General features: G+C 38.9%; 1 protein-coding gene across 2 annotated transcripts; it reads right to left on the bottom strand.

Annotated features, from left to right (window-relative positions):
• Window positions 1-200: 200 nt before the first annotated feature.
• waca (WW domain containing adaptor with coiled-coil a) lies at window positions 201-25,400 on the bottom strand. 2 transcript variants are annotated; one of them, XM_060897273.1, is made up of 13 exons: window positions 25,150-25,400; window positions 24,921-24,954; window positions 23,985-24,177; window positions 20,102-20,184; window positions 13,468-13,583; window positions 11,456-11,580; window positions 6,717-6,962; window positions 5,441-5,563; window positions 4,269-4,417; window positions 4,039-4,154; window positions 3,359-3,602; window positions 1,914-2,041; window positions 201-1,721 (listed from the first exon to the last, which is right to left on the bottom strand). In XM_060897273.1, the coding sequence occupies exons 1-13, from the start codon at window positions 25,188-25,190 to the stop codon at window positions 1,652-1,654; spliced, it is 1,668 nt and encodes a 555-aa protein (XP_060753256.1). In that variant the 5' UTR covers window positions 25,191-25,400; the 3' UTR covers window positions 201-1,651. The 2 variants fall into 2 exon arrangements, with proteins under 2 accessions (XP_060753256.1, XP_060753264.1); XM_060897281.1 differs by lacking the exons at window positions 20,102-20,184; window positions 23,985-24,177; window positions 24,921-24,954; window positions 25,150-25,400 and adding an exon at window positions 14,286-14,327.
• Between the last annotated feature and the right edge of the window lie 378 nt (window positions 25,401-25,778).

Genomic DNA, 25,778 nt, shown 5'->3' on the forward strand with positions numbered 1-25,778 from the left:
ACAGCTAGCTTTGGGAAAAGCAGACAAATCTACCTGTCCATCTATTCATGCCCAAATTCTGGTTGCTGGCATAACTTGTGTCCACAATTCTTTTTAGACAGAAGAATCAGTGCAAATCTGTTCATTAATTTTGATTCTTCACATATCCTATTCAACGACTCAAAGTAAAATGCAAAAAATGATGAACATGAATCAAGATGTACTTTTAAGCATGTTTATTACAATACATACATTTCACATTTGACCTTCTGACCCCAGGTGACCCTGCCCTGATTCTGATGTGGAGGAGTTGGTAATGTCCAGTCCTCAGCCTTGACTTTCAGCACTTAGTTTCCTACTAGCCGGTAGCACTAGCTCCTCTCTGTCCAATCAGGGTCCAAAGGAAAATGTGTGACAATAATTTATGAATACAACATATGATATACTAGTAATCACTGCAACTTTTAATAAAACTCTTTTTAAACTCCATTATTAATTAACGACTGTACAAAGGAATGAACTCGTTTTAATGCAAGCTGCAATAAACTTACTTAAAAAAAAGAAAAAAAAGAAAGGAAAAAAAAAAAAAAAAAAGAAACAAATTGCCAGAAAGGAGGAGAGGATTGTTCTTGATATCAACTAGACTTCACCAGGTTCAGAGGAAGCCAGTTTGGGAGGGAGGCAGGCAGGCAGACGGGCATTTTAGATCGAGCTGCAGGAATGGTGCTTTATCCTCTTCACTCAATGAGCAAAAGGATCTTTCTTTTCTTTTTTTTTTCTTCAGATTCACTCCTCCAATACAAACAGGCACTGATGTTGTCAGAGGGCTCAATAGGGCCATTGGGGCAGAGACCACTGAACCATTGTTGACAGACATGATCCAATCCCTTTAAAAAGGATGGGGCTGGGGGAGTGAAACCTTTACAGTGCAACCAGAGAAAGCAACAGATTGGGGGGAAATGTCAATCATTTATAAACATTACACTTATTCATGTGAAGATAGACAGAAACAAACCAGACCGGGTTTAAAAGGGGAGTGTGCGCAGTCAGAAGACACGGATATGCATGTGTGCGCGCGTGTTGTGGTCATTGTCACTAGTTGCCCCTACTGGATCGTCCACCACCCCTCCCATCATGCACGTATAGTACATGCTCAAGGCAATGGCTCACCAAACATTTTCTGACAAGCATGTTTCAGAATTTTTTTCAAAGGCAGGTTTAAAAATCTGCAGTCAGATTTTTTTTTAAACATACGGACATCTGAAGACAATGAATGCCCTCAACTGGTGGTGCTGATTAAATTTCAACATTTTTTTTTTTTACATTTGGCTGACAAAAGCTTTTCTGATAGGCATGGCTTCCCATTGCTTCATCTACAAAACTTATTTACAACATGGAAATAACATCTACAAGAAATCTACATATACACGGCCCCTGGCAAGAGCAGGTCCCAAAACATCTCCACCAAATCTGGCCCACAGCCTCTACTCATCATCCCCCTCCCTCGCTCTTCAGTCCAAAGCTCACTGCAGCTCCTTTTGTGTAAGACTGGACCAAGAGCAGAACAGAACGTTGGTTCTCCAGGGTTCTGTGCAAGCAAATGGATTCCTACTCATCCTTATACCTTTGCTGTCCTTCTATTCAAAACCCACACCAAACAAACCCAGAGTTCTCAAACCATGAAGGAATTCTGATTCTTCAACTTTTCAAGTTCTTTAATTTGTTGTCTCAAAAAGAGTATCCTGAGAGGAGGATAGAGAGAAGGAGAGAAAGGGGTAAAATGTAGCAGAAGATATTAATTTATACATTATTCTGACAACCACAAAAATTGTTTTTTTTTCTAGCTTTAGATTCTGACAGATTTAATAAATGTTTAGTGTTTTTACACATCTTTTTGTTAGAGATATCCAAACTAATTGGAAGACAGTGGTTACCTTTGTTCACGCAGTGTGGCCTGGATCTCACACACACGTACAAGTGAGCGTAGGTTCTTCAGCTCTGTACAGTTATCAGACATGCTAATGCTGCCCATGGCGTGAGCCTCTTCACGTAACCGTGACGCCTGAGGAAACACACACAAAATAATGTAAATTCCATTCACCATGAAAAACATCTGTAGCTTATCCCAAACAAAGCAGAAGTCAACAAAAATGAATCAGAGTCAAAATAAACAGTCTAATTCACAGGTTTGATCCAGCTGGTTTTCAAGCTCGGCACTAGCACTCTGCCCATCACCATCATCTCCACGGTTACTGCTGCCAACCATAAGATGGTGAGAGGGGCTTTTATTGCTGCTAGATCATTGGACTCTGATGAATGTCACAATTGTAGTTTCACTGTTAACCAGAAGATGGCAGTCCAACACAACTATTATACAGCGATTGCATTAGAAACCGCAATAATCCCATGCCTGAATTGATCTCCACTTCAGTATACAGTGAGTTATTTGGTTGCCATCCATTTTGTAGTGTGCTTTTGGAGAACACCTTCACAACAGAGACTGATCTGGTACAGCAATATAACTATACATACAAATCATTCAATACCATTTAAATTGTTCATTAATAAAAAAAAAGTGATCCATGTTAGGTACCCCCACAGTACTGGAATACAGTGTTTTGATTTTTAATGATTTTTTCCTGTACGAACTAAAGAACATTAAATTGAATGGTCTGTATTCATTTTTATATACATGTTTATTAACAATGAACAGAAGTCTAACTGACTGCTGCAAAGTTTTTTTTAAATGGATGGCCAAAAGTCTTAATATGAAAACAGTAACAATATATACCTCAAGCATCAGAGACTTGTTACTTCACCACAGTTGGAGTAAGTTTAGCCACGAAGTTTCCACCTCCACTTCTTTGATTCCACAGAGCCCTACTTATAAAGTCCAGCACACTTCAGTGATTTTGCTGAGTTTCCGAATTAATAGTGAATTAATCAAGTCTCATCGTGCAGAGACATCATATGAATTTTTGTATCAACAGCAGAATATAATGCTTTGCAGAAAGGTATAAATTTACTGTTTACAGCTTACTGTATCATGACATCAGTTACACCACCATCACACTAATACTGGGTACGGTCTCCCTTTTCTCTAAAATTTGCTCTAAAAAGCTTCATGGAATTGAGGTATTAACATTGATTGGTATTAACAGGGCCAAAGTGTGCCAAGAAAACATTCCCCACACCATTATACCACCTCCACCAGCTTGGATTGTTAACACAAAGGAGGTTGGGTCCATGGATTCATGCTGTTGGCAAAAATGTATGCTAGACCAATGCTAGAGTCAACTTCCTCAAAAAAGGAACATTTTAAGAGTCACTGTATAATACACAGTTTCAGTCCAGCAAACAAGACAGGAAAGCAAAGTACCTGTTTCTCGACATGTTCTGCAGGCCAGCCTTGCACATGTTTAATGAGGTTCTCGTTAAAGTGTGCCGCCAACGAAGGCGTAAAGGAGCAGGATTGTCTGGGCGTGCCTGTTCCAGCTGGTACTGTAGCTGCAGGCCCTGCTCCGGTCCCCGCGCCAGTACTCTGACCACCACCACTGCCATTATTACTGCTGCTGTTACTGTTTCCCACATGGTTAGGAGCAGGCGAGGGGCTTCGCTGACTACTGTGGAAAGAACAGCACAGGAAAGTCAATGATGTGAAGTTAAAATTTAGAATGAAAATCTTCAAATGTTCATCTATCTATAAAATCCAAACTGAACAGAGCTTGAACAATAGAAAAAGTTTCAGTACTTCATATCACATACACAGATGCGTAGTTTACAAATGCAGTTCTCGGGACTGACCAAAAGATGGCAGCACAACACAAGCAGATAGGTTCCTTTCCCCAACAGAAAAGCAATAAATATTGTGGCTCTTATTTCATACATAGGCAGAAGCAACACTGCAGCACTGCACATGTCTAGCATACAAGATTGCAGGTATAAAATGTCACTCCCACATCAATGCAACTGGTGCTCAGCTTCTTGTCAAACCTGGCATCATATGATAGCTATAATGTGTATATTGTGAGTTTTTCTTGCATTGAGAGACACACACACCTCTGCCGCTGCAGTGTCCGTGGGGAGTTGCTGTTGTCATGGTGTTTATCTGAGGGGAGGGGCTGCTGAGACGAGGGTGGGGGAAGAGAACTGGTCTTAATCCCCAGAGCATTCACCTAATAAAGAGAAAGAGAAATGCCAAGAGGCAGTGAGGGGAATGATGGTGTCACTGTACCACTTGGCACAAAGCCACTCAAATTTCAGCTTAAGGCAGCCCATATTGTGTGTACCTTGGTCTGAGATGAGACAGGTGTGGTGCTCAGGGGGGGTTTCAGGGGTGCAGTGTTAGTTTGAGGTGTACTGATCCTGGGGGAGACATATGACCGCGGAGATGAAGCATCTGACGTCAGGGACATCGGAGACTGACTGGACTGCTGGGCTACTCCAAGCAAACGAAGAGAGACAAAGAAGAAAGAAATAAAAATCTTTTATGTCTAGCTTATTATTTGCATCATAAACATCACATTTCCATTTTAATGTGTTCGTGCTTTACTGTTGATATTTTAAAAACATCGCCTCAGATAAATTGCTATGGCCTGTCAGACTGAGTTTTAGGGCACATACAAAACTGAACATCTAATAATGAATAAAATCTAGAAAACAAGCAAAATTGTGTGTGCGTATGTATATATACATACGCACACATATTTTGAAATCTAATATCTGTGTATACATGAACATATATACACACACACGTGTGTCTGTGTGTGTGTGCGCGTGTGTGTGTGTGTATATATATATATATATATATATATATATATATACATACATATACACACACACGCATACATATACACATGTTAAACACATGTGCCACTGATAAATACTGCAGTAATCAAACAAACAGCATCATGTTCTGCACACCAAACTGTGGTCATCACCACAATGGACACAGCACTTAGTTCACTTCACCAAAAACTCATTAAGATACAACAGAAGAGCTGTTTTGAATGAGGAATACATTAACAAATGCAGTTCAGTGTTGATCGTGTTTATCAATACATAACTTCCGAGTGTTAGGTGTTAAGGTAGATTTGGTGCTAGGTAGGATTTAAAAAGTCCAATGAATGTGTTTTTATGCAAGCTGAGATGCTACAAATGCAAGTGCAAACAAATCAAATTGTGCTTAAATTTACATCACTAAATAGTGTGATTGCAAAACCGCTGAGTGCCAGAAACACAACTGTCAGCTAAGGTTTTATAGTTCATTTAATCCAAATGAGGTTTGTACAGAAGAATATTTTGTAATATCTCCAGAATATATCTTTTAACACAATGTACTGAATCACATTAAAACATGAACAATCATATGAAGACATGAAACGTACATGATCGAGGCTCTGTGTGAAGTGAGCAAAGAGACTGAATATCCGAGTGCAAGTGCGTGTTTGCTGTCTGATACCTTGACTAGAGAGCTGAGCAGCCTGGGAGAGAAGTGTTGTGATGTTGAAGGCAGATGGACCAGCAGTCAGGAACTTGTGAAGCATCGACTGCAGTGAAGCCTGTGTTACTGCAGCTGTAAGAACTACACACACAAAGATAGACCAGAATGAGAGCATGCCGTTAACAAGAATACATTTTTTAAATAAAATGGAGTTTCTCAGGGAAAAATATATACATATACGTTCTAGGTGCACACTGTCCAATGACCGTGTCTCTCTCGTTAGAGAACAAAACAAGGAAAGTCAGGGGGGCATTTCTGTGGTAGTTGTGAGAAAACTAGTGATCTACAAGGCATGAGGAGAAAAATGCTACTTAAGATTCACAAACTTATAACAAAAATGTGTCAGGACTGCTTACCCACTTCATAGGACAAAACTATTCCCACAGCAAGTTAGCTTTTATAATCCTGACAAACAAACAAAGGGCTCTAATAATTTAGTCTTTAGAGAGTTAGATGCAAACATTCTCCAACGACATAACACCATATAATACACTCAAAAGACTTGTACAGTTTCTATGGAGGGATCTCAGATTGCAATATTATAAACCGGCACAATGAAAAATCATTTACTGATTTAGTCAAACTTAAACGGTGGCTTTTTACATGGCTCAAAGAAAAAAATTGTAAAATTGAGCTACAGATCAGCAAGAAGAAAGCATTAGTGTGTGTGAATAGACAAACATTTCATTGTGTGATAAAATCAAAATAACAGAATCTAAGTTTGCAACAACAAATATACAAGCTGCCAGTCAGTCATGACACTACTACTAAAATCCACTGTGCCATAAACAGGGCAGTGTTATCAGGACCTTTCTGAGAGGATGTGTTAAAGGCCTGCGTAATTTCTAGCCTGAGCAAAAAAAAAAACAAAACAAAAAACATACAGCCAGATTCAGCATGGATACTTGGTTATGGCACAGCTCGCTAAGCAATGGAAACCGGGGGAAAAAAAACCCTGCAGAATCATGGCTAATTTACTGTCTGCCAGCCTGAAGAAAAACAGCTTCAGGGAGTCTGTTTAAATGTCGCAAAACAGACACTTGGTATCAGCTTTCCAAATGCAAAGTTCCAAACTAAACAACATTTAGCACTAAGAAGCAGCTGTCAAAGACACCATGCCAAGCTGTTGCTGTACCAGAGTTGAGGGACAATTAAAATCTGCCAACTACGGTTACTTGAATGCATCTTATTTTTTACCATCCTTATTTACGATTTCACAGTTTTTAAAGGTTACCTTCATTGATCTTGGCCATATCCACACTGGCATTGTTCAGCTGCAGCGCCGTCTGTAGCGCAGGGAGAAGCTGGCGTAAGAGGGAGGGGTCTTGTAGGATAGTAGGTGTAGCAGGGGACTGCATCACCGGGGAAACTGTAGAACTTGACGCGGAGCTAGTGGGGTTGGTGCCACTTAGCCCAGACACAGCAGCAGAGGAAGAGGACGGGGTGAGAGAGGAAGGCTTTTCTGTGGCAACTACAGACTCTGCATAGGATAAAAACATTAATACCATTGTTAAAAAAACAATCACCACCAACCTTTCACACGTACTGATGCTTCAGAAATGCACATTAGTATAACCAAAAACCTCAAACAAGTTCAACAGATAAACAAGTTGCTTTTTAAGCTAAAAACTTAAACCTGTATAATTTCTGTTGATGGAAAAACACTGCTTTAATTACAGCACACGAAAAATAAACTGGCAATATGTTTACATGTTCAAAATAAGAAACTGACCTAAGACTCCAGATATGAAACTAGTTTTCCAACAACAATTTTAAATAGACGCACAAACAAATAAAACAACAAATTCTTGTCAATGTTCTCCACAACACTGTTTTGAAGTTGAGAAAAGATGCAAATATCAAGCAGCTGAGTTTCTGTTCTTCTGGACTAACATTAGCCTTGTTGCAGCTGCATCAAGCCACACTGGAGCTAATTTTGGATACGTTTTCAGATAGCTAGTTTAAAGGAGGATAGTTACACGGAAATCAAATGCTGTACTAGTATCTAGGGTTACACCAAGGTTTGTAAGTGTACCCTAAAACGTACTCCTTTTCAATTAATTATCAATACTTAATAGGGGTGGGCGGAATGACCAAAAATCTGTTTCACGGAATAAGTTATTTTATTTCACAGTAGCGGTATATCACGGAATAATTTTTCAGGTAAATCAACAAAAGGAACGTGCTTAATATATTAAATACCACTTTAAAAATAAAGAATAGGCTTTCTCGTCTTATTTTATTAATTTTTCTTTTATTTAGCATTAGTAGTGAATGCGACTCAACTTTTAGATCAAATTATGTTGACGGAACACCTGATGCCGAGCCCATCTGTTGGCTTTCGTTGTATTCTTTGACATGCTTCATTTTTAGATGATAAAACAAGTTACTCATGCTAGCATGGCTATTGGTTACATTCGTGTGACAGTTTGCAAATCACATTTGTCTGCTCCTTGTCAGCCTTTGTAAATAGCCATACCACTGATATCAGCCATACCACTGATGTCGCGCCTCGTTTCACAACAAGTTCCTCCTCCTGCTCGGGATTGGTTTGTGTGCATGGAACAGTATGTACGGAATAGGAAAACCTGTAACAGTAGACATTTTATTCCGTGGAAACGGAATATACCGTCATACCACCCAGCCCTAATACTTAACATAAAAAATAAACATTGAAGGTAAATCTTAATATACATTTTAAAACTGACATGGCATGCTGGTGTCTTAATATTCCTTTTTTTTCTTGAGGTACACTACATGCCAATCATGACCATCAACACTCATTTGGGCCTTCGCACAAAGTTGGAAGCACTTGAGCACTCAACTCAACCCCAACAAAAACCTTTGGAATAAAGGTTTCTGACTTGACCCAGTGCCCAACCTCAACCAAATGCTCTTGCAGCTGAATGAACAAACACCAAACCAACAGATTTCTGTACGTGCTCAATTAATTCCCCCCAAAAAATTAAGCATTCAGATGACGGGGGAAAAAGTACACCAAAACCTTTTAGAGTCTCTAGCAACAATGCAGAGACATTGTCCCACTCATCTTTACAGTGTTTCAGTTAAGGTCAGGACATTGACTCGGCCATTCCAACACCTTGATTTTTGTATTCTTTAGTAATACAGATGTTGTTCTGCTGCTATGCTTCAGATCATCCTGTTGCATGATCCAATTTCAGCTCTGCTTAAGCTGCTGGACAGATGGCTTCACATTTGTCTCAAGAATATTCTGGTATAAAAGTAGAGCTCATGATGGTCTCAATGAAAAGAAAAAACTCAGGTACCATGGAAGCAAAACAAGGTCATGTCCTTACTTCTTGACATGATGCAGACACACTTAAAAACCGCAGAGTGAAACTTCGGCTTTTACAGAGGCAGACGATCGAAATGGTTATAGAAGTTAATTAACTAATCTTGAGCTTTTTCTTCCTAAAACAACTGACTGCTAATTCCTCTTCTAATGATTGTACAAGCAGGAACAATGTACATCCCCACATTTAGGCAATTATAAATTTACCTGAATGAGGTTATACTTTATCTTCCCAATTTATAAAACTATCATAATCTTGTTAAAACCTCTGACCAAATACTGTACAATAAAAATGAATAAAAACAATTTAATATAGATGTCATGGAGGTGACAGATCTGTGGAAAAGTTACAGACATACAATGAACTATGAACGCAGCCATGAACTCTAAATCTACCTCAGCAGCCTCAAAGCAATTGTTGACATTTTCCTGAACATCTTACTATTTATAGCTTCTGCATTGACTGTACTACAGAAGGAAAAGAAGTTGGACAGTACCACGAAAAGGTGATTTAAATACAAGAAGTTCAGTTAATTAAAATATGTCTTCTTCAGCCACTTGCTTTATGTCACTCCAAGGTAACCATATTCAGCTAACTATATACAGCCAAGGCAACCATCAATAAGAAGTTTAATCAACCTCAAATTTGAGGACTATTGCTGCTCAACATAGAAATACACAAAAGATAAACATTCACCCATTTACTATGACACAGGGATAAAATTGCTCAAAAGCAATGTGATCCACTGAAAAGGACATAACACGGTATGCTGAAGATGGGGGTCTTATACCCCTTTGGCTTTGACTAAGCGATTTATAAAAATGTACTGAGAAACTTTGAATAGCTTTCAAATTTGTACTGAATTTACAGTACATATATGCTCAGAAGACCCAAACCACGCAGTGAGTAATAGACAGCCCTTCTGCCGTCAGTCTCTACAGCAGCTTTTGTTGGCCAAGAACCGTCCAAGAAGGTGCCTGATTGACATGTAAAGGAACCAATCATAGTTAGAGTTTTGTTCAGCATCATGTTTATCCGAATGAAAATGTAATGTCAATGCCCATACAAAAACAGACCCGGTGTTCAACCGTGGACCGTTCATTTAACAAAAGTCAAACAAACCAACAAGTCCATCCTGTGAACTTCACATCAATTGGAAACCCATTGTTTAGCTGATCATTATAAGCACTGACTGTCACAGTTGTAAACATGATGGCTTCCCACTTTCCATAAGGGATGTAGAGAGTCATGATGGTTTTGTGTCTAGGAGGACAAACGCGAACTACAAATCCCAGAAATCCTGAAAAATTCATCCAATCAGATAATGACAGCTTCAGAACTCATGAAGTGTTTCAAATTGTGTGCCATATGCATCAGACGACCGCCAACCAACAGTTTGTGGACGTGAGGTTGAGACTACACATGAGCAACAATGCCTTTACCCTGCAATCAGCTACACACCTCGTCACAGAGTGATCATTTATTTTATTTATTAATGTGTAAAGTGCATAAATTCTGCTCACAGGTTTGTAGAAAAACAATGTTATTAGGAGACATTTATTTAGAAGTGCTGGAACATAAAATTTGTTTTGTAAATGCTAACAGCCAAAGGGCTTTGCAAATTTTCCCAGCATATCTTACCTGTTTCACAGTAAAATATCAGTCTGTGCTTTTTTGACGTGATGAGGGGAGGGAGAGAGAGAGAGAGCGAGCAAAGCAGATGCTGTTTATATCAGCAAAGTGATAGGAACTAATGTATTTTTCAGATACTTTTTTTTGCCCGTTATTTAATTATGAACCATTAAAATCATTACGTTACAAAAAAATTAACTTTAATTTTTAATTAAAAATGTAATGCTTCCATGCTTTAAGAGCACAGGCGCATCCGCACATGAGCAAAACAATTCCTACATCAGACCTTTAATCTAATCCTTGCTTTTTTTTTAGTGCCAGAGAGAATCACAGCAGAGCATAATTCATATTCCCGAATTAAAACTGAGCATGTTTGCCAACTACGTTATTAATACATTTATGAATAAACTGATATGTATGCCCTAAGACCAGACAACGTGCTACCATAAGAGTGCAGAGCAGACATCAACTTTCCCCATCCATTCGTCGATATTTTTATTTCTATAACACCGCCACATGAATTGATTGCTGACTGATCAATAATAACAGCTTTGGAGGCAAGACAAAGAGAGACCGGGAAAAGCCTGATATGGAGGACACGGAACTTATGTTTGTGGATTGGATATGACAATTTGTTCAACATGAAGCTGTTCTGCAGCAACCAAGAACTTACTACACCTTTTTTTTTCCATGACTCACCTGCTCAAAGCATCACATGAGCTTCACAGAAGTTTATCTACATCAGTTTACTCAACTTATCTGTCCTTGTTCCTATTTTTCTGTCAACTATTTCACATATGCAAGCTTTTGGGAAGTCAGGTACAATCTCAAGAATAAACATTTTCTATAAAACAACCTAAACACATGCAAATATATAAGAGACAAAAGCCTCTGCAACACAACACCAGTGTGCGCTCTGTAAACCACTCACAAACTCAGATGTAACCAGTAGTTGCTGAAAACCATGAACAAGGCTCAGAATAAAAGCAGCTTTGTGATGAGAGGTGCGACAATGGCTGATACTCACTGGTAGGGGTGAAGCTTGTGGGAGCGGCCTGCATCGCTTCACGTCTGTAGTCCCTGTCTTTAGGGAAGCTATTGACCACCGCTGTTGCTGTTGCCATCTTGGTTGCCTCCTTTTGTCTCTGTTCTCTGTATCACATGAGAGAGGAATAATAAAATAAAAGGGAGGAAGTGTTTTTGAAACAGTGGAAAAAATAAACAGCCCTCATGGACGTCGAAAAGAAAAGGCTGATCTATACGGTTTTGCTCAAATAAGTCAAATAAGATATCGTCTCTGTCGGGCGGAAACCTCGTATGTCCAAATTTGGTCAATTTAATATTTTTTCCACATATCGATGCTATTGGTCATTAACTTGTTATTTTTACAAGTTATTAACCAATCTAAAGTCTTGAAAATAGCTTGAGCGCAAATCTCATAACTCCATTGGACACTTCAACTGTCCACCTCTTCTTCACTCCGCGGGAGAGCTTCGCGGCATATTTCTCCTTAATAAGAGTCGCAACGAATCAACACGTCTTCCGAGGTAAATGTCTTCAAAACACTGGGCTCAAAGGAAAAAAAAATCTTGACCCCGCTAGTTCTGGTGCTCGTCTGAGGACAGGAATTTAGCGCAAGACAATCCACTGCAACGCGGACTAAACCCTGTGCACTGCAGATAAGGTACGGAGTTTTTCATTTCCTGAAAAATAACGGTTTTGGAGATATGAGGATTCCGCCCGACAGCGACGATATAAACCCTGGTTGTATCCAAGTGCCTGTACTGATATTTAACTGCATTTCTTCAAAGGGTATCATGTATACTGAGCACAGATATGCAAATAAAGCCATGAATTATGCTATGAAATGTGGCACATTATACTGGCAATCACTCAATCGTGAGTCTTGTTAATCATTAGTAATGCATTACTATTAGAGTACATTTACGCCCTTATCCAGAGCTACATACAAAAGTGCTTTTAAGTCTCAATCAAACAACACACTGACACTGGTTCAATTGGTTACAGACTTAGGATACCATCAACCTAAAACTCTTTTAAGGGTGTTTTTTGTTTGTTTAAATATACACATAAAACAAACAGGGAAAATAATAGCTAGTTTAAGTGTTTCAGGAAGAGGTAGGTCTTCAAACTCAGCTGTTCAGACATCTAGGGGAAGTTCATTCCACCACCTCGGTGCCTAAAGAGTAAAGAGTCTTGCTGTATACCTACCTCTTATCCTAAGAGATGGTGGGACCAATCGATAGTATTAATGTGTCTAAAAAGTTTCAAATAAATTTCGAACTTATCCCAATTTTGTAATCATTTGTGTCAATGAATAATATACAGTAGAGTTAGTTTTTGTAGTATCTCACTAGTCAGGATCCAGGTCAAATCCACCATCTTTAAAGCAGAATCACTATATATGCTCAGTAACCATAACAAAGAACTTATAGAGTGCACTACATAGCAAATAGATCATCATTTACTATCCAGCCACAGAAAAGAAGTGACTGCACCTCTGCCCTCAATGTTTTTTTTGGCCCTAAAGATTAAAGTATGGATACACTTGGCCAAAGTACTGACTCTCAGCACCTCAAGCTCAACAAAAGTCCAAGGAGTTAGACAAGTATCAGTGCCATGTCATGGATGCACACCAACATAATGAGTACTTAGTCACCACCCCTTCCTGACAACACCATCGACCTACACGATTACCTACATGCAGTGTGGACATGGACACAAACAGGACCAAGGTAAAATGGTTCTGGATTCAGATAAGTAAGCATACTGAACCACCTGGTGTAAGATATGCCAGCTTGCACTGGATGAGTGTCTGAATATAAACGGACAACTTCTGACGTTTATCTTGACTCATCTCACATGAATCTTTCCCTTATGTCTATACCCAGTGGCAACTCATAATTGCAACTTATCCGAAACTAGTGCAGCAAACAAACCAAAAACACTGACAAACAAGACGACAGCCGACTTCCTGTAGAAAATCAAAGCAGCACTATAGCAGAAGCATGTGTGTACCTCTCCAGCCACTCTTTGGGCTTCTCCCACTGCGACACTTCTGTTCTGCAGTTGTAGTAGTACTTCTTCCCTGAAGAGCTGATGTGTTCTGACCAATCATCTGCAGGGTCGTATGCCTGAGGGGGCAAAGAAAAACACTTAAAAACAAAAGCAAAACAGAATTTTAAAGTATGACCATTATTAATGTTTTCTGTGTACAGTTTTCTTAAGCTTGTTCTCCACAGGCATATCATCAAAGACATGCATGTGTATGAGGTCCTGGGTTCAAACGCTTTCACTTCCAAAAAAAAAAAAAGAGAAAACTTTCTTGGGGCAAAGTGGTAGCGCAGTGGTTAAGGCGTTGGTCTACGGATCGACAGGTTGAGAGTTCAATCCCAGCACCACCAAGCCGCCTCTGCTGGGCCCCTGAGCAAGGCCCTTAACACTCAATAGCTCAGTTGTACAGATGAAAAACAAAAGTCTCTCTGGATAAGGGCATCTGCTAAATGCTATAAATATGCAATGTACACAATTTCAAAATACGTTATGCAAAAGTTTCAAACTCCAGCTTCCACACGAGATGACAATTTTGTGTGGCAATGCTTTGAGATTTGACTGTACCACTAAATCCGCTTTAACAGAACTTTCATAAAGCAACAAATCAATATTTGAAGATAACTAAATCTACTACAAAGATTGGATACAATCAGTAATGTTGCAATAATTAGCAGAGTTCAGGAATGCAGTCAGGTCTGAATGGAAAGGAGAAGGCCAGGCTTGTGGAAAAAGTACTGCATGAGCACATAGAGGAATGGACACCGTAACACAGATGAGCTCACAGACTGAGGGCAGAGAGTTGTTTCCATCTAAATACACTTTTGTTGATGCTGCACTTTTGCTGATTTGCCTAAAAAAGATCCGTCTGCACAAGTTTATCCCCTCTTGTTCAAAACCTCAACCCACCTTATACCTGCATTTGATCCCCACTTGAACTGTTCATGAAACTGACACCAGATTGTCCAAATGCGTCGTTAATCATAATGATTAAAGTGGGTGTGTCAGATTGGTACGTTTATAGTGTGCTTCGATGTGAATGTTTAACGGAAAAGCACTACGGTTCTTTCTACCCAGGCAGCAGGGGTAATTGTCACCTGTCAAACCATGCACATGGCAGCAAACCTGTGAGATATCGACGACATAGCGGATGACTACTTCGAAAGCAGAGTTAAAGACAAGGAAATGACTTTGCCCACCTACTACATAATTGAAATAAAATAGCATTTCCGTTTTTTAAACCTATTTATTAATTAAATAACCACTGCCAGTCCTTTTGTCACGATAATCAATTTATAATAAATAATAATGAACGTATTATTGATTGAATCATCACCATCACAATCAATGAAGTGTGCCACGTTAACTGCTGTAATTCACATACTTGTTTCTGGCATAATCATAAACCAGCATGCATGGAGAGAACAAAGGAGAAATCAATGAATCAGAGGCAGACAAGTGGTAGAAATGGAGACAGCCAACATTACAGAAACAGAGGCATGAGGAGCTGGCAAGAAACTCGGGGAAGAGGAATGAGGGGGAGGGGGAAGTTCAAGAGAGCAAAACAGAAAGCACACGAGGAAAGAAGTCATATCCTGATGCAAGCGTTTGTAATATTTGGTACAGCAGATTCTGGCACCCCTGCAGAATATTTTACCCGAAATCCCAGCCAGTATTTAACAGTGCTACAAACCAAACCCAAAAATCTATGCTCTCCACATGATGCAGCAAATGGCAGTACAAGAAAGATCTTCATGCTCACAGGACACGATCATCCAGCATTCCATAAATAGCATTTTTCACTGGGAGTTATTACGTCAGCTAGACAGATGTTTAAAGATACAGAGTGATGTGCGCTGTTGCATGCAATCTCCAACAGGATGCAATAGCAACACGGTTAAGGGTAAAGGGTTGCATCCCACATGGCTTCTGATTTAAAATCAACTATGTAAAAGACAAACAAAATGTGAGCATTTCCTGCAACAAGACAACAAAATATTTAATACACAACAAACAGCTTGAAAAAGACTTTCAAAGGCAATCTAGGTCTACTGACTAGAATATACTTACAGTTTTTGATATATAAACTCTGTAACCATTCTTTTGTTTCTATTTAAATTTAACAGAGTAACTATCTTATTGGTACAACAGTGGCAGTTTTATCCTTACTACACCAGGTTACAGAAACCACACATAGAAAGCAAGAAGGTCTGAAAAGGAGCAGGAGCTTTTTACTCCGTTCAAAGAGAAAATGATTTAAGATAGAGCATATGAGTAACTAAATATAGCACAGTCTCAAATCTATTCACAAACTCATGTTAGAAAGAATATGACACACCGTCACCCATTTATCAAAACCTTCAGGGTAATCTTCCACCAAAAAAAAAAAGTTACACAGACCAGACAACTTCACCTTCCACAGAACTGCTTCAATAGATGTGCTGTAAAATTCTGTGCAATATAAGACCAAATAAATAAAAAAATTTAATTGATATCAAATAATATAACATTAGGATGGTATATAACTAAGGATAATTATATAATATGATGATTTGAAAAAGACATACTGTAATTAGACAGCAACACTACAGAAAAGTACATTTATTGTACTGAATTTATGAAATCAGGAGACAAGAGTAGCCAATTCTGGGAGCTGATTCCCCAACTTACAAAACAAAAATCATCATCATCATCTTACTTTGTGTAGTTTGTAACCCTGAACTAACGTATCAGCGATTCATAAATTTCATGTTGTGCATGTTATGTTGTGCTACTGTGCAAAGGTAAAAAGGCTGGGTGTTGGGGAGAAGCCTTAAAACACTATTCTGAAACGATCTACACTCAACGTCCGACTTATGAATTCTCGAACAGCGTTCCTTATAAGTGAGGTCTTTCTAAATCAGCCCATCATATGCCAACTCCACATACAGGTACAGGTCAAGAGCTTCAGTTTGCATTTATCATCAGAAAGAAGAATAAAAGCGACCTGCGCATTTGATCGTTAAATGGTCGCTGATGCCAGATGGGCTGATTTGAGTATTTCAGAAACTGCAGAGCTCCTGGGAATTTCACACAGTCTCTAGAGTTACACAGAATGCTGCGAAGCAACAGTTCTGTCAGCAGAAAATGCCTTGTTGATCAGGGATACCTGAAGAAAATGGTGTGATTTGTTCAAAAATGTGATGAGCAGAAAAGCATCTCTGCATGCACTGAAACATCAAACCTTGAGGTGGACAGTCATAAGACCAGCATAAGACCACACTGGGTTTGTGCCCTTAACAGCCTCAGCTTCTTGTTCTTGCTGAAGAGTAGAGCCTGAAGTGATCTCCTGCTCTTGTAGCCCATCAGTCTTAAATTTCAATGTGTTGTGTGTTCTGCAAAGCTTACAACTGCAGTTGTAAAGATTGCTTATTTATGTTACTATATACTTCCTGTCAACTCCGACCAGTCTTGTCACGCTTCTCTGATCTTTCTCGTCGGCTAAGTGTTTCAGCCTGCAGACCCTATTCTCACAGGATGGTTTTGGTTTTAACAACAATTCTGAATAAACTCAAAATCCTCAAACCGACCCATCTGGCACCAACATCCATACCATGGTTAAAGTCACAAATATAATTTTCCCCACTATGATCTTTGACGTGAACATTTACTGAAGCTCTTGACCTGTATCTGATTTTATGCACTGTGCTGCTGCCACATAATTGATTAGATAACTGCATGTGTGTGTTTCTAATAAAGTGAATGGTGAGTGTATATAATATCAGAAATGGTTAACTGTCTATTTAAAGAAATAACTTGACACGCTATAATAATTTACTACAATTCGATTACTGAAGATGTTCACATTTCCAGGTTAGAGGGAAAGAAATCTGATTTTCTGCCTTCAGATTTTTCAGGGCCTAGATTGAATATATATCCAATATCTGGCAATGCAACATGAATTAAAAAGGTCAGATCGAAATTCATGCGGCTTTTACTCCCCAACATGTACGCACATATCGATGATGATTCAGTGTCGGCAGTGTGGCATGAAGGACAACAACAGCAGGAACCATATTCACTAGAAGGATGGAGAAATTGGCGAGTTACTTGACATTTGGGGAATCAATTCAAGCAAAACTGGGAGAAACCAAAACAAAGTAGTGTTTGAATCTATAGCCCAAAAAAGTCTATAATCACATGCAGGGTGTTTCCAGGGACAAGTGCCTTGTGGGTATGAATATGAAGAGCAACACAGATCTGATCAAAACATTGAAAGCTTGTCGCGTTAAAATAACCTTAAAGCAACACTATTTTATATTCTCACTCTAGGGTTACCAACACTATTACAGAATGGACAGATGGTCAGAACCCAGGAGGAGGTTGACAAAAACAGGAAGGGACTGGAGCCTCAAGACATCACAGCAAATGTATGCAGAATGCTGCAGTCACCGTGACTTTACACACAACTGTGCTTTCCCGTCTACTCGTTTTCTTTAGTTTGGTCAGCTTTGCCGGTTTACAGTGAACACTCCACCAGTACCTAAGGGCCTGCAATACTACTCTCTCACTGTCCACATCCATGCAAACCTTAGTCAAGTTTATTACAGGTGAGAACAGTCCAGTCCTCACTACCTAAAAAAGGTTCCCAGGTAAAGTCATTTTCATTTCCATCATGTTGCCTTTTCCCTTTCTTGCTCTAATAACTTTGAACATACTGGAATCTATCACTGCATCTATGCCTCCTGCCTGGTCTCAGCACATGTACAATACACATACACACAATTTCATTAAAAAAATGACCTTGAAGGCATGCGTAGTGGCATTTTGTGGCTCGAAAACTGCATTGCTATTTTGCTGTCTCAAAAAAAAAAGAGCGAGATGAACTATAAATCATGCTTAAATAAATGAATGATGAATGTAACAAAACAAAATGTTCCAGGTATTAACAGAATATTCCAGCAATTATTTTACCAATTTCAATCCTAAATGGACCTCAAATTTTTTATTTTTTTTTAAATCTTTTTGATTGTGTGGTGTGAAATCAAAGCAAACAGCTAATGACCAAAAAGAAGAAAATATTGCTCTGATTGCCAGATTTGTAGACTTTAAACTTTGAATGCCATAAGCCAGGACCGTGAATTTCCTGCATGCCATTTTGTCCTCTAGTCTTTTTACCCCGTTCTTTAGAACAGCAACTTGATTGTCATTATTACCAGTACAATAACGAATATGTCTATCCAAGCAAACTACTATAATATTCTGACCGACCAAACAACATTTACAGGTGCAGACATGATATACTCAAACCCGGTCATAGTAGCAAATCAACCAAAATAAATGAAAATGAAACTCCCTAAGCTCCGGGTTGGAAACAACCATCAACCTCGTGATACTGGCAAACCTTTACCAACATACAAAAGCTAAGCAAACCTGTCCACTTGAGAAACTAAATTCAGAGAAAGTTTATTTACCACTATGATATAAATGCAGCACCATCAGAAAGAGCAAGGCATCATTTTTTGTTTTTTACAACAAAATACTGTTTGTGTGCCGTCAGGGTTCCCACTCTTTTTCAGAGATCATTTTCCAGGACTTTTCCAGGACATTTCAAATTTAGCCAAAAAAGACAAGGATCACAGATTCACGGCCTAAAGTAATATGTTCGTCTCTCCAGAAGTCTTAAAAACAGCGTACACTTTATGGCTATTACTTAACTATACTTTTAAAGACAATTTGTCATGTGAATGAAATTTCAACATTTATAAAATAAAAAGACCGCACATATTAATACCCTTTCCTTTCTCAGGCCAATGCCGTCATGCATGCTTTAGTTTGCTGTGCATTCCCCTTGCACATGATATTCAGATTAACAAGGTTAATATAACCTGCTTACCTGTCAACATTTGCTGAAAACATGCGAGCACTTAAACCATTCATAGCACCTGAAACCGCCAACACAAGACAGCGTCATCCGTCACAGCGAGATTAAACAGCATAACAAAAAACCCGTCAAAACTCAGCGTCCCTGAACAGAGTGCTTTCTGTTACTAACGTTAATTGTTTCGACCAGTTGTAAACTGTTCTTTAAATGATCAAGAACATTTAAAAATAATAATTTTCCAGGACAACAAGATTTTTTCCAGGACAATTTAGGTTTTTTCTCATTTTCCATGCGTTTTCCAGGACTGGAACATTGGTCATTAATTTTCCAGGATTTCCAGGTTTTCCAGGACGCGTGGGAACCCTGGCCGTCTCATCGTATGCTTTTTAGTCGCACTGAATGTTCGCAGAGTGTGACAGATTACATGTTTTAAAAGCTCTAGCAAGTGATCCTATCAAGTGGAATCACTAACAGCACTTAGAGATCAATGTTATAACGCATGTCAACTCTGTACAATAACAGACCCCATCCATTTCCTGTCTCTTAAATAGTACAGGATTATAGAGTAATGGAGGACGAACAGCGATTGAGCCTCACCGTTCCAACGTTACATGCCAAACAGCATGCTTAAGCTTCAAAGCTAACATAAGTACAAAACAAAAGATATATGATTTGTCTTTATTTATTCGATCATAGACATGTGAGCAGGAGCAGCATGACAGACACGGGGATACTTACTGTGTCGGATTTGTTGGAGTGAGAGTTGGAGCTGTGCAGAGAACCGTGGTTGTGAGAATTCTCTTGAGGAGAAATACTGGTGCCTGAAAAGTAAAAATCAAATGAAGAACAATTAAAAATGCCATTAATAACAAAGCAGAAAGAAATTAGTCACCTACCTAGGCTCTGCTATAATCTACTGAATAATACAATTTTTTTTAGTGGTTATTGATTATAGAGAAATGGAAAGCATTTGTTCATCAGCTGGAGATCCTTTGACTCTAGTTAATTAAACATGTGGGCTGTAAAGTAGAAGCATCCTTTTCTTTGTCACACCTTACAGCACAGTGACATTCTTTTCTCAGCATATCCCAGCTTGTTAGAAGGCTTGCGACAGAGCACAAGCTCAAATCATGATACAGTGCCCCTGGAGCAGAGAAGGTTAAGGGCCTTGCTCAATGGCCCAACACTGGCAGGTTGCTGGTCTTGAACCCTCAGCCTCCTAATCAGTAACCCCGAAAATTAGACATGTAGGAGAACTTTGAACAAGACAAATAAAGGAGCTAACGTATACAGGAACCTAAAGAGACCAACAGTCTTAACAGGTTGGAGGGAGATACACGTCATTTACACGTTACTCCTGGTTGTCGAATTCTCAAATCTGATTGGTCAGGTATTGATTAATTCTCTAAAACCAGCTATGATGGTAGTTTCTATTTTACAGGATACGTTCATATTAATGCACTTTATTGCTTTTATAGTAATAGCTCAATAGATCTAAGGATAGGGTCAACATGGGCAGTGATCTAACAAAATGTATGGAACTAACAACATTTCACAAAGTCATGTGACAGATACACACACGGAACAGCACACAAGTGTTTATAATTTTTTTCACATTTTAACAGCACAGTGCATCAAGAATATTAATACTAATAGTTTTTTAGTCTATCTAGATAGAAACTACAGACTACATGAAACAAAAAGTCAAAAAGACGCATTGTCCATGGGTCTACAGTAGCACTGCCTGCTGCATAAGGCTACAGCTGGCACCAAATCTGCTGTAAATTTGAAACAATTTTATTCATATCCCTCTAGCACAACACAACAAAACTCAGACATAAGCCTCTAGCATGACTTGCACACAAGGAAGACATGCATCCAGACTCTTCTCTGCCCTGGCACCCAGGTGCTGGGATGAACTTCTCTTGTCTGTAGCAAAGGAACAGCTGAGTCACTGTCTGCCTCACCTTGTCTTGTTAGATAGGACCCAGTACATCGAGAAAAATATCTTGACATTTCTTGGATTTTGATCCATTTGCACTAGAAAGAGGATGAAGCTTTGATGCTCTGGATAAAAATATCTGCTAAATTCTGTAAAGGTAAATTTGCCGATTCTGTGAGTGGTCATAAACACAGACTATTCTGCCCAGCTAATATCAATAATGTCAAAATATCTTTCATCAGAATATATATATTAGCCCATGTTAAATTGACAAACATTGACTTTGAACCAGTTAGGGTGTCAACAGGAGTGTAGCACTGTGCTGAAGCAGCTACACATTCACATAAAAACCCCATCCGTTTTTTCCCATTAAACTCTGGACTTCTACAAACAATACTGTAAATATCACTCAAGATGCGACAAGAGCATAAAAAGTTAATACTGGTATAAACCGAGTTCATCTACTTTCACATTCTGGATACACAAGCTGTTGCTCACTAGTACATAAGGTCCATCTGCAGAATACCATCACTGAGTAATAGAATTTCCTCTATTCGATAAAAGAGAAACTATATAAAACATACAATAGTCACGTTTAGGAGGAAAAATCAACTTAGTATCTAACACAAGACCAGTGCACACTAGACATGTTCCAAGCACCTTCTTTAGTGTGCCACCTGCATAAAATGCATTAAAAAAGGAAATAAATGAACACCAGCTGCATCAAAGACAAGTATCATGGCACCGAAAGGATAAGTACATGTGCTGCGCTGCCGTAAGTTTCTGTCATCTCTTTTGAGCACGCAGAACTCTGAATTTACACAATACCAGTCAGTCTCTAATCCCTGAACATTTCCAAAGATGTCATGATTGAGCACCTGCAGTTTCACAGAGATGTAATGACATTCAAGACCAGAGGAAAAACGTCAACTAGGCTGCACCGCTTCGTGTCATTTACTGAGCTGTGTTGTAATTACAGCTGGCCCAACTTCAGCTGTCCCCGTCCTCCATGCGTAATTAAAAAGGCTGAAAGTTGGAGAGTATAAAAATTAAGGTGGCTTTCGTGCAGAGAATGTGATGCTTCTGTAATTTGTCCGGTTTGCAAAAGAACCTGCATTGGTCAAATCAAAAATAGCTTCAAGAGTCTGGTTATGTGCTGCTCAAAGTCTACTGCAGGTGTGCAGCTAAGCAAATGTGTCACTACATTTCTTTTTAATTGCTTTAAACAGAAAGAAAGTGATGGATTAGGCTTTAGCCGATACTGTTGAATACATTACTTTCTGGATCGTTTAATATCAATGACTGCAGATGTCAAGAGAGCAAGCCAGAAAAATGCTGGACATTCAGGTTAAAGGATTGATAATGTTTAAATTAAAATAGCTCCATGGACATATGAGGGTAAAACGTAAATACATATGAAGGAGGCTGATGATCTGTCTGTATCCATTATGGCTGTGTGTTTACAGACCCAGTAAAGCAAACAAATGTTCCTTTGCGTTCTAATGCTGTCTGATTTCATGTAAAAAAAAAAAAAAATTTTTCTGTTTCAATTCTGGCCAATACAAAAAAAAGGATTAATGACTATATGCTATTATGGTATGAAAATGCGACTGAAGCATACAGTTACGTACATTCCCAAAAAACAAAAAAAAACAAACAAAAAAAAAAAACATAATTGGGTTGTTTTTTTTAAACCAAAGCCTGTTATATATTTTAAAACAAATGTGCTACTATCAGTTACTATTTATTAACATTTGTTTCTTTATTTAAAAAAAAAAAAAAAAAAAAAACACAATAGCACATCATGTCAAGGGTTTAATACGTTCAAGCGACACGCTTAATTCATAATATATGTTGTCTTTGTTACTAATTGTACATCTGAATAGAATAAGAGGCAGGAGTGTGCATGCCCTCATCACACAAAAGAGCTTGTATTTTATATCCTTCAGCACTTAAAATGTTCAAATGTTGTGCACCGGTTATTTTTTACAGAATATACTCTAGAAGGTAAAAAAAAAAAAAAAATAAAAAAATAAAAAAAAAAAAGAGGTGTAAACCACCCAGTCATATGTCTGCACAGTCTATAAAGAAATTAGCAGCAATTAACAGAGCTACTCAATTAAGAATTAGATTATGCCAACTCTAATCTCTGGGAAAAAAAACTAAAAAACATTTACAAAAGGAATCCTTGGAATTTCTAATGCAGGCTTTGCCACATCCTGTTTAAAAAAACATAACGACAGTCACTATCGCTTTCGAACTAGTGATGTTATTGGAAATGGTGTCAGAACATGCTCCTTTAGTTCTTAGTTTTAGTAACTCAACTCATATCTGCTGTTTAGCACTTGTCATCTGAATTATTAAAGAAAGTGTGTGAATACTTAAATTGTACAAACATAACAAGGGGTTTGCAGCTAGTCATTTCTGTTATGTCTACTTCAATCTAAACTGCAGCTACTAGATTTTGTCCATTTGTTCTAGACCTATAGTTAGTCTGTTAATTTGTATTTAACTAACTCAGTAACCTAATATAAATTTCTCACACTGTCTTGTTCTTCAACTTTATTGTTTAGTGTATTGCTGAGCTGGACAGGCTCTCAACACTGTCGTGTGGCTTATAAGGACCGGTCTGTGGCCTGTCTGACAGGCACAGGACAAGGAGTGCATGTGTGATCATACCTCCGTCCCTGTCTCTGGCTCGGTGAAGATGTGTGGATTTAGCTCTGCCGTGTGTGCTGTTGTCAGTGTGCTTGTTGTCAGGACTGTCAGATCTGCGCAGCATCTTACACGGCGGAGTGCCATCGCTGCTCTCCCGCATCTTCTCATGCCTGTGATCACCACCTGGGTGACTCTTCGACGTGTATTTAAAAGTCTGCAAAGGGAAAGGCTTATTATGTCCCTGCCTTCATGTACATAATCATGAACTTTATTAAACACCTTATAATCTATCGATGTTTACATTCATAAACATCCCTTGCAGTGCTTCTAGCAGAAGGCTGAGTCTTTTGAGATTTGACTGGCAGGTCAGAATGTTATTCAACACAAGTAAAAAAAAAAGTATGAAGATATTATACCTAGATCCTACTTATAACAGCTGTTTGAACTATTAACTACTTGAATTTCATTGTGGATCAAACAGCATAAATCTGCCATGTCGTTATTAACAGTGCACGGCAGTCAGCTTGTTGTTTATAAGCAACTCTTCTTTCTGCAATCAGACGTGTCACTGCTTACAAATAATTAGTTTGCATCGATTAATGTATTAAACTACACCGTCAGCGGTATATATTTTGTTTTAAGACATTCAGGCCTCATCTTAACCAGCTAACTTCACAGCTTGCCGCTAGCATTAGCTTATGAAACTCGTTAACGTTACATTGTAAAGCTAACGCTAACTAACGTTAGCTAATGGTAAATTCGACGGTCGGCCGGATCGCAAGCTAACTGAGAAGAATAAATGCAGCGGTTTATACGTCGTGTGTTAATTTTCGACAGAAATCACGGTGGATTTGAGACTTTTGTGTGTGTTTTGCGCACAGAGGCCTGTAATGCCCCAGAAGCCTGCGTCAGTGGCCCTTTTAATCTGATTTGTTTGAGCCTTTAGCTTAGCGATACCTGGTAGGGCTGAGAGTCCCTTCGGTCGTTGCACCTACAAATAGAAAAGAGAAAAGCGGTTAGAGACAAGAAAAAACATCCACAGTCGTAGTTCAGCGTTTAAACAACAGTCGTATACGCTTCATAGGCTAAGTTTCTAGTTATTTTGGTTTGACTAAAAATGGCGGACTGTCAAAGAGGAGAAGGAAAAGGAGGAAAAAAATCGTAGTGAAAGAATATAAGTGTTTACCCATCGCCGAGTCTCGGTTGTTTCCTTGTATACATTACCATCAATGCCGTGTTAGTGTGTGCGGGAAGTAGATGTGAAAGACTGGTTGCTTATTTTTGTTTTAGGATATCAAAGATCCGATCTCATGTATTATTTTAAGAGTTGTGGCTACGCGAGTCGCTCTCGGCCTGTTAGTCGGAAGAGCGCCCTCGGTCCATGTCCCTCTCCCACACCAAACTCTCAGCCTCGACATCGCCCCGCCCCCTTCTCGCTTACATCCGGGCGACTCGCCCCTTCTCGCTTACATCCGGGCGACTCGCTTCATACATCGCCCCGCCCATTCTCGCGTGCATCCGGGACCTTCACAGGCACATCGTCTAAACTCGGTTGTTTTCGGTTTGTTTTCGTCGAGTTGTCCAAAGCAAAGGAGCTTGCGCCTCTGTGTGGTTTTAAGGAGTGGGTCTCATTCCCAAAAATTTTACTTTGGTTTACTTTTTACGTGCATTTTAACACATAGTAGAGGTCAACTTGATGGAAATATTTCAATAGCTTTCTTTATTCACTATATGGGAAGTCACATCAGACTTGTTCATTAGGGATAAATACAAACATTTAAATATATCTAATATTAATCTCGAATTTTGTTTTTA

Source organism: Tachysurus vachellii, chromosome 2 (assembly GCF_030014155.1).
Source record: "Tachysurus vachellii isolate PV-2020 chromosome 2, HZAU_Pvac_v1, whole genome shotgun sequence".
Taxonomy (NCBI): Eukaryota; Metazoa; Chordata; class Actinopteri; order Siluriformes; family Bagridae; genus Tachysurus; species Tachysurus vachellii.

What these genes read in the sequence shown, in the direction of transcription:
- waca (XM_060897273.1), bottom strand. Translation starts at nt 25,190, where the DNA reads ATGGTAATGTATACAAGGAAACAACCGAGACTCGGCGATGG. An exon ending in CAACCGAGACTCGGCGATGG is followed by an intron (nt 24,955 to 25,149) that starts GTAAACACTTAT and finishes TTCTATTTGTAG; the next exon opens with GTGCAACGACCGAAGGGACT. An exon ending in GGGACTCTCAGCCCTACCAG is followed by an intron (nt 24,178 to 24,920) that starts GTATCGCTAAGC and finishes TTCCCTTTGCAG; the next exon opens with ACTTTTAAATACACGTCGAA.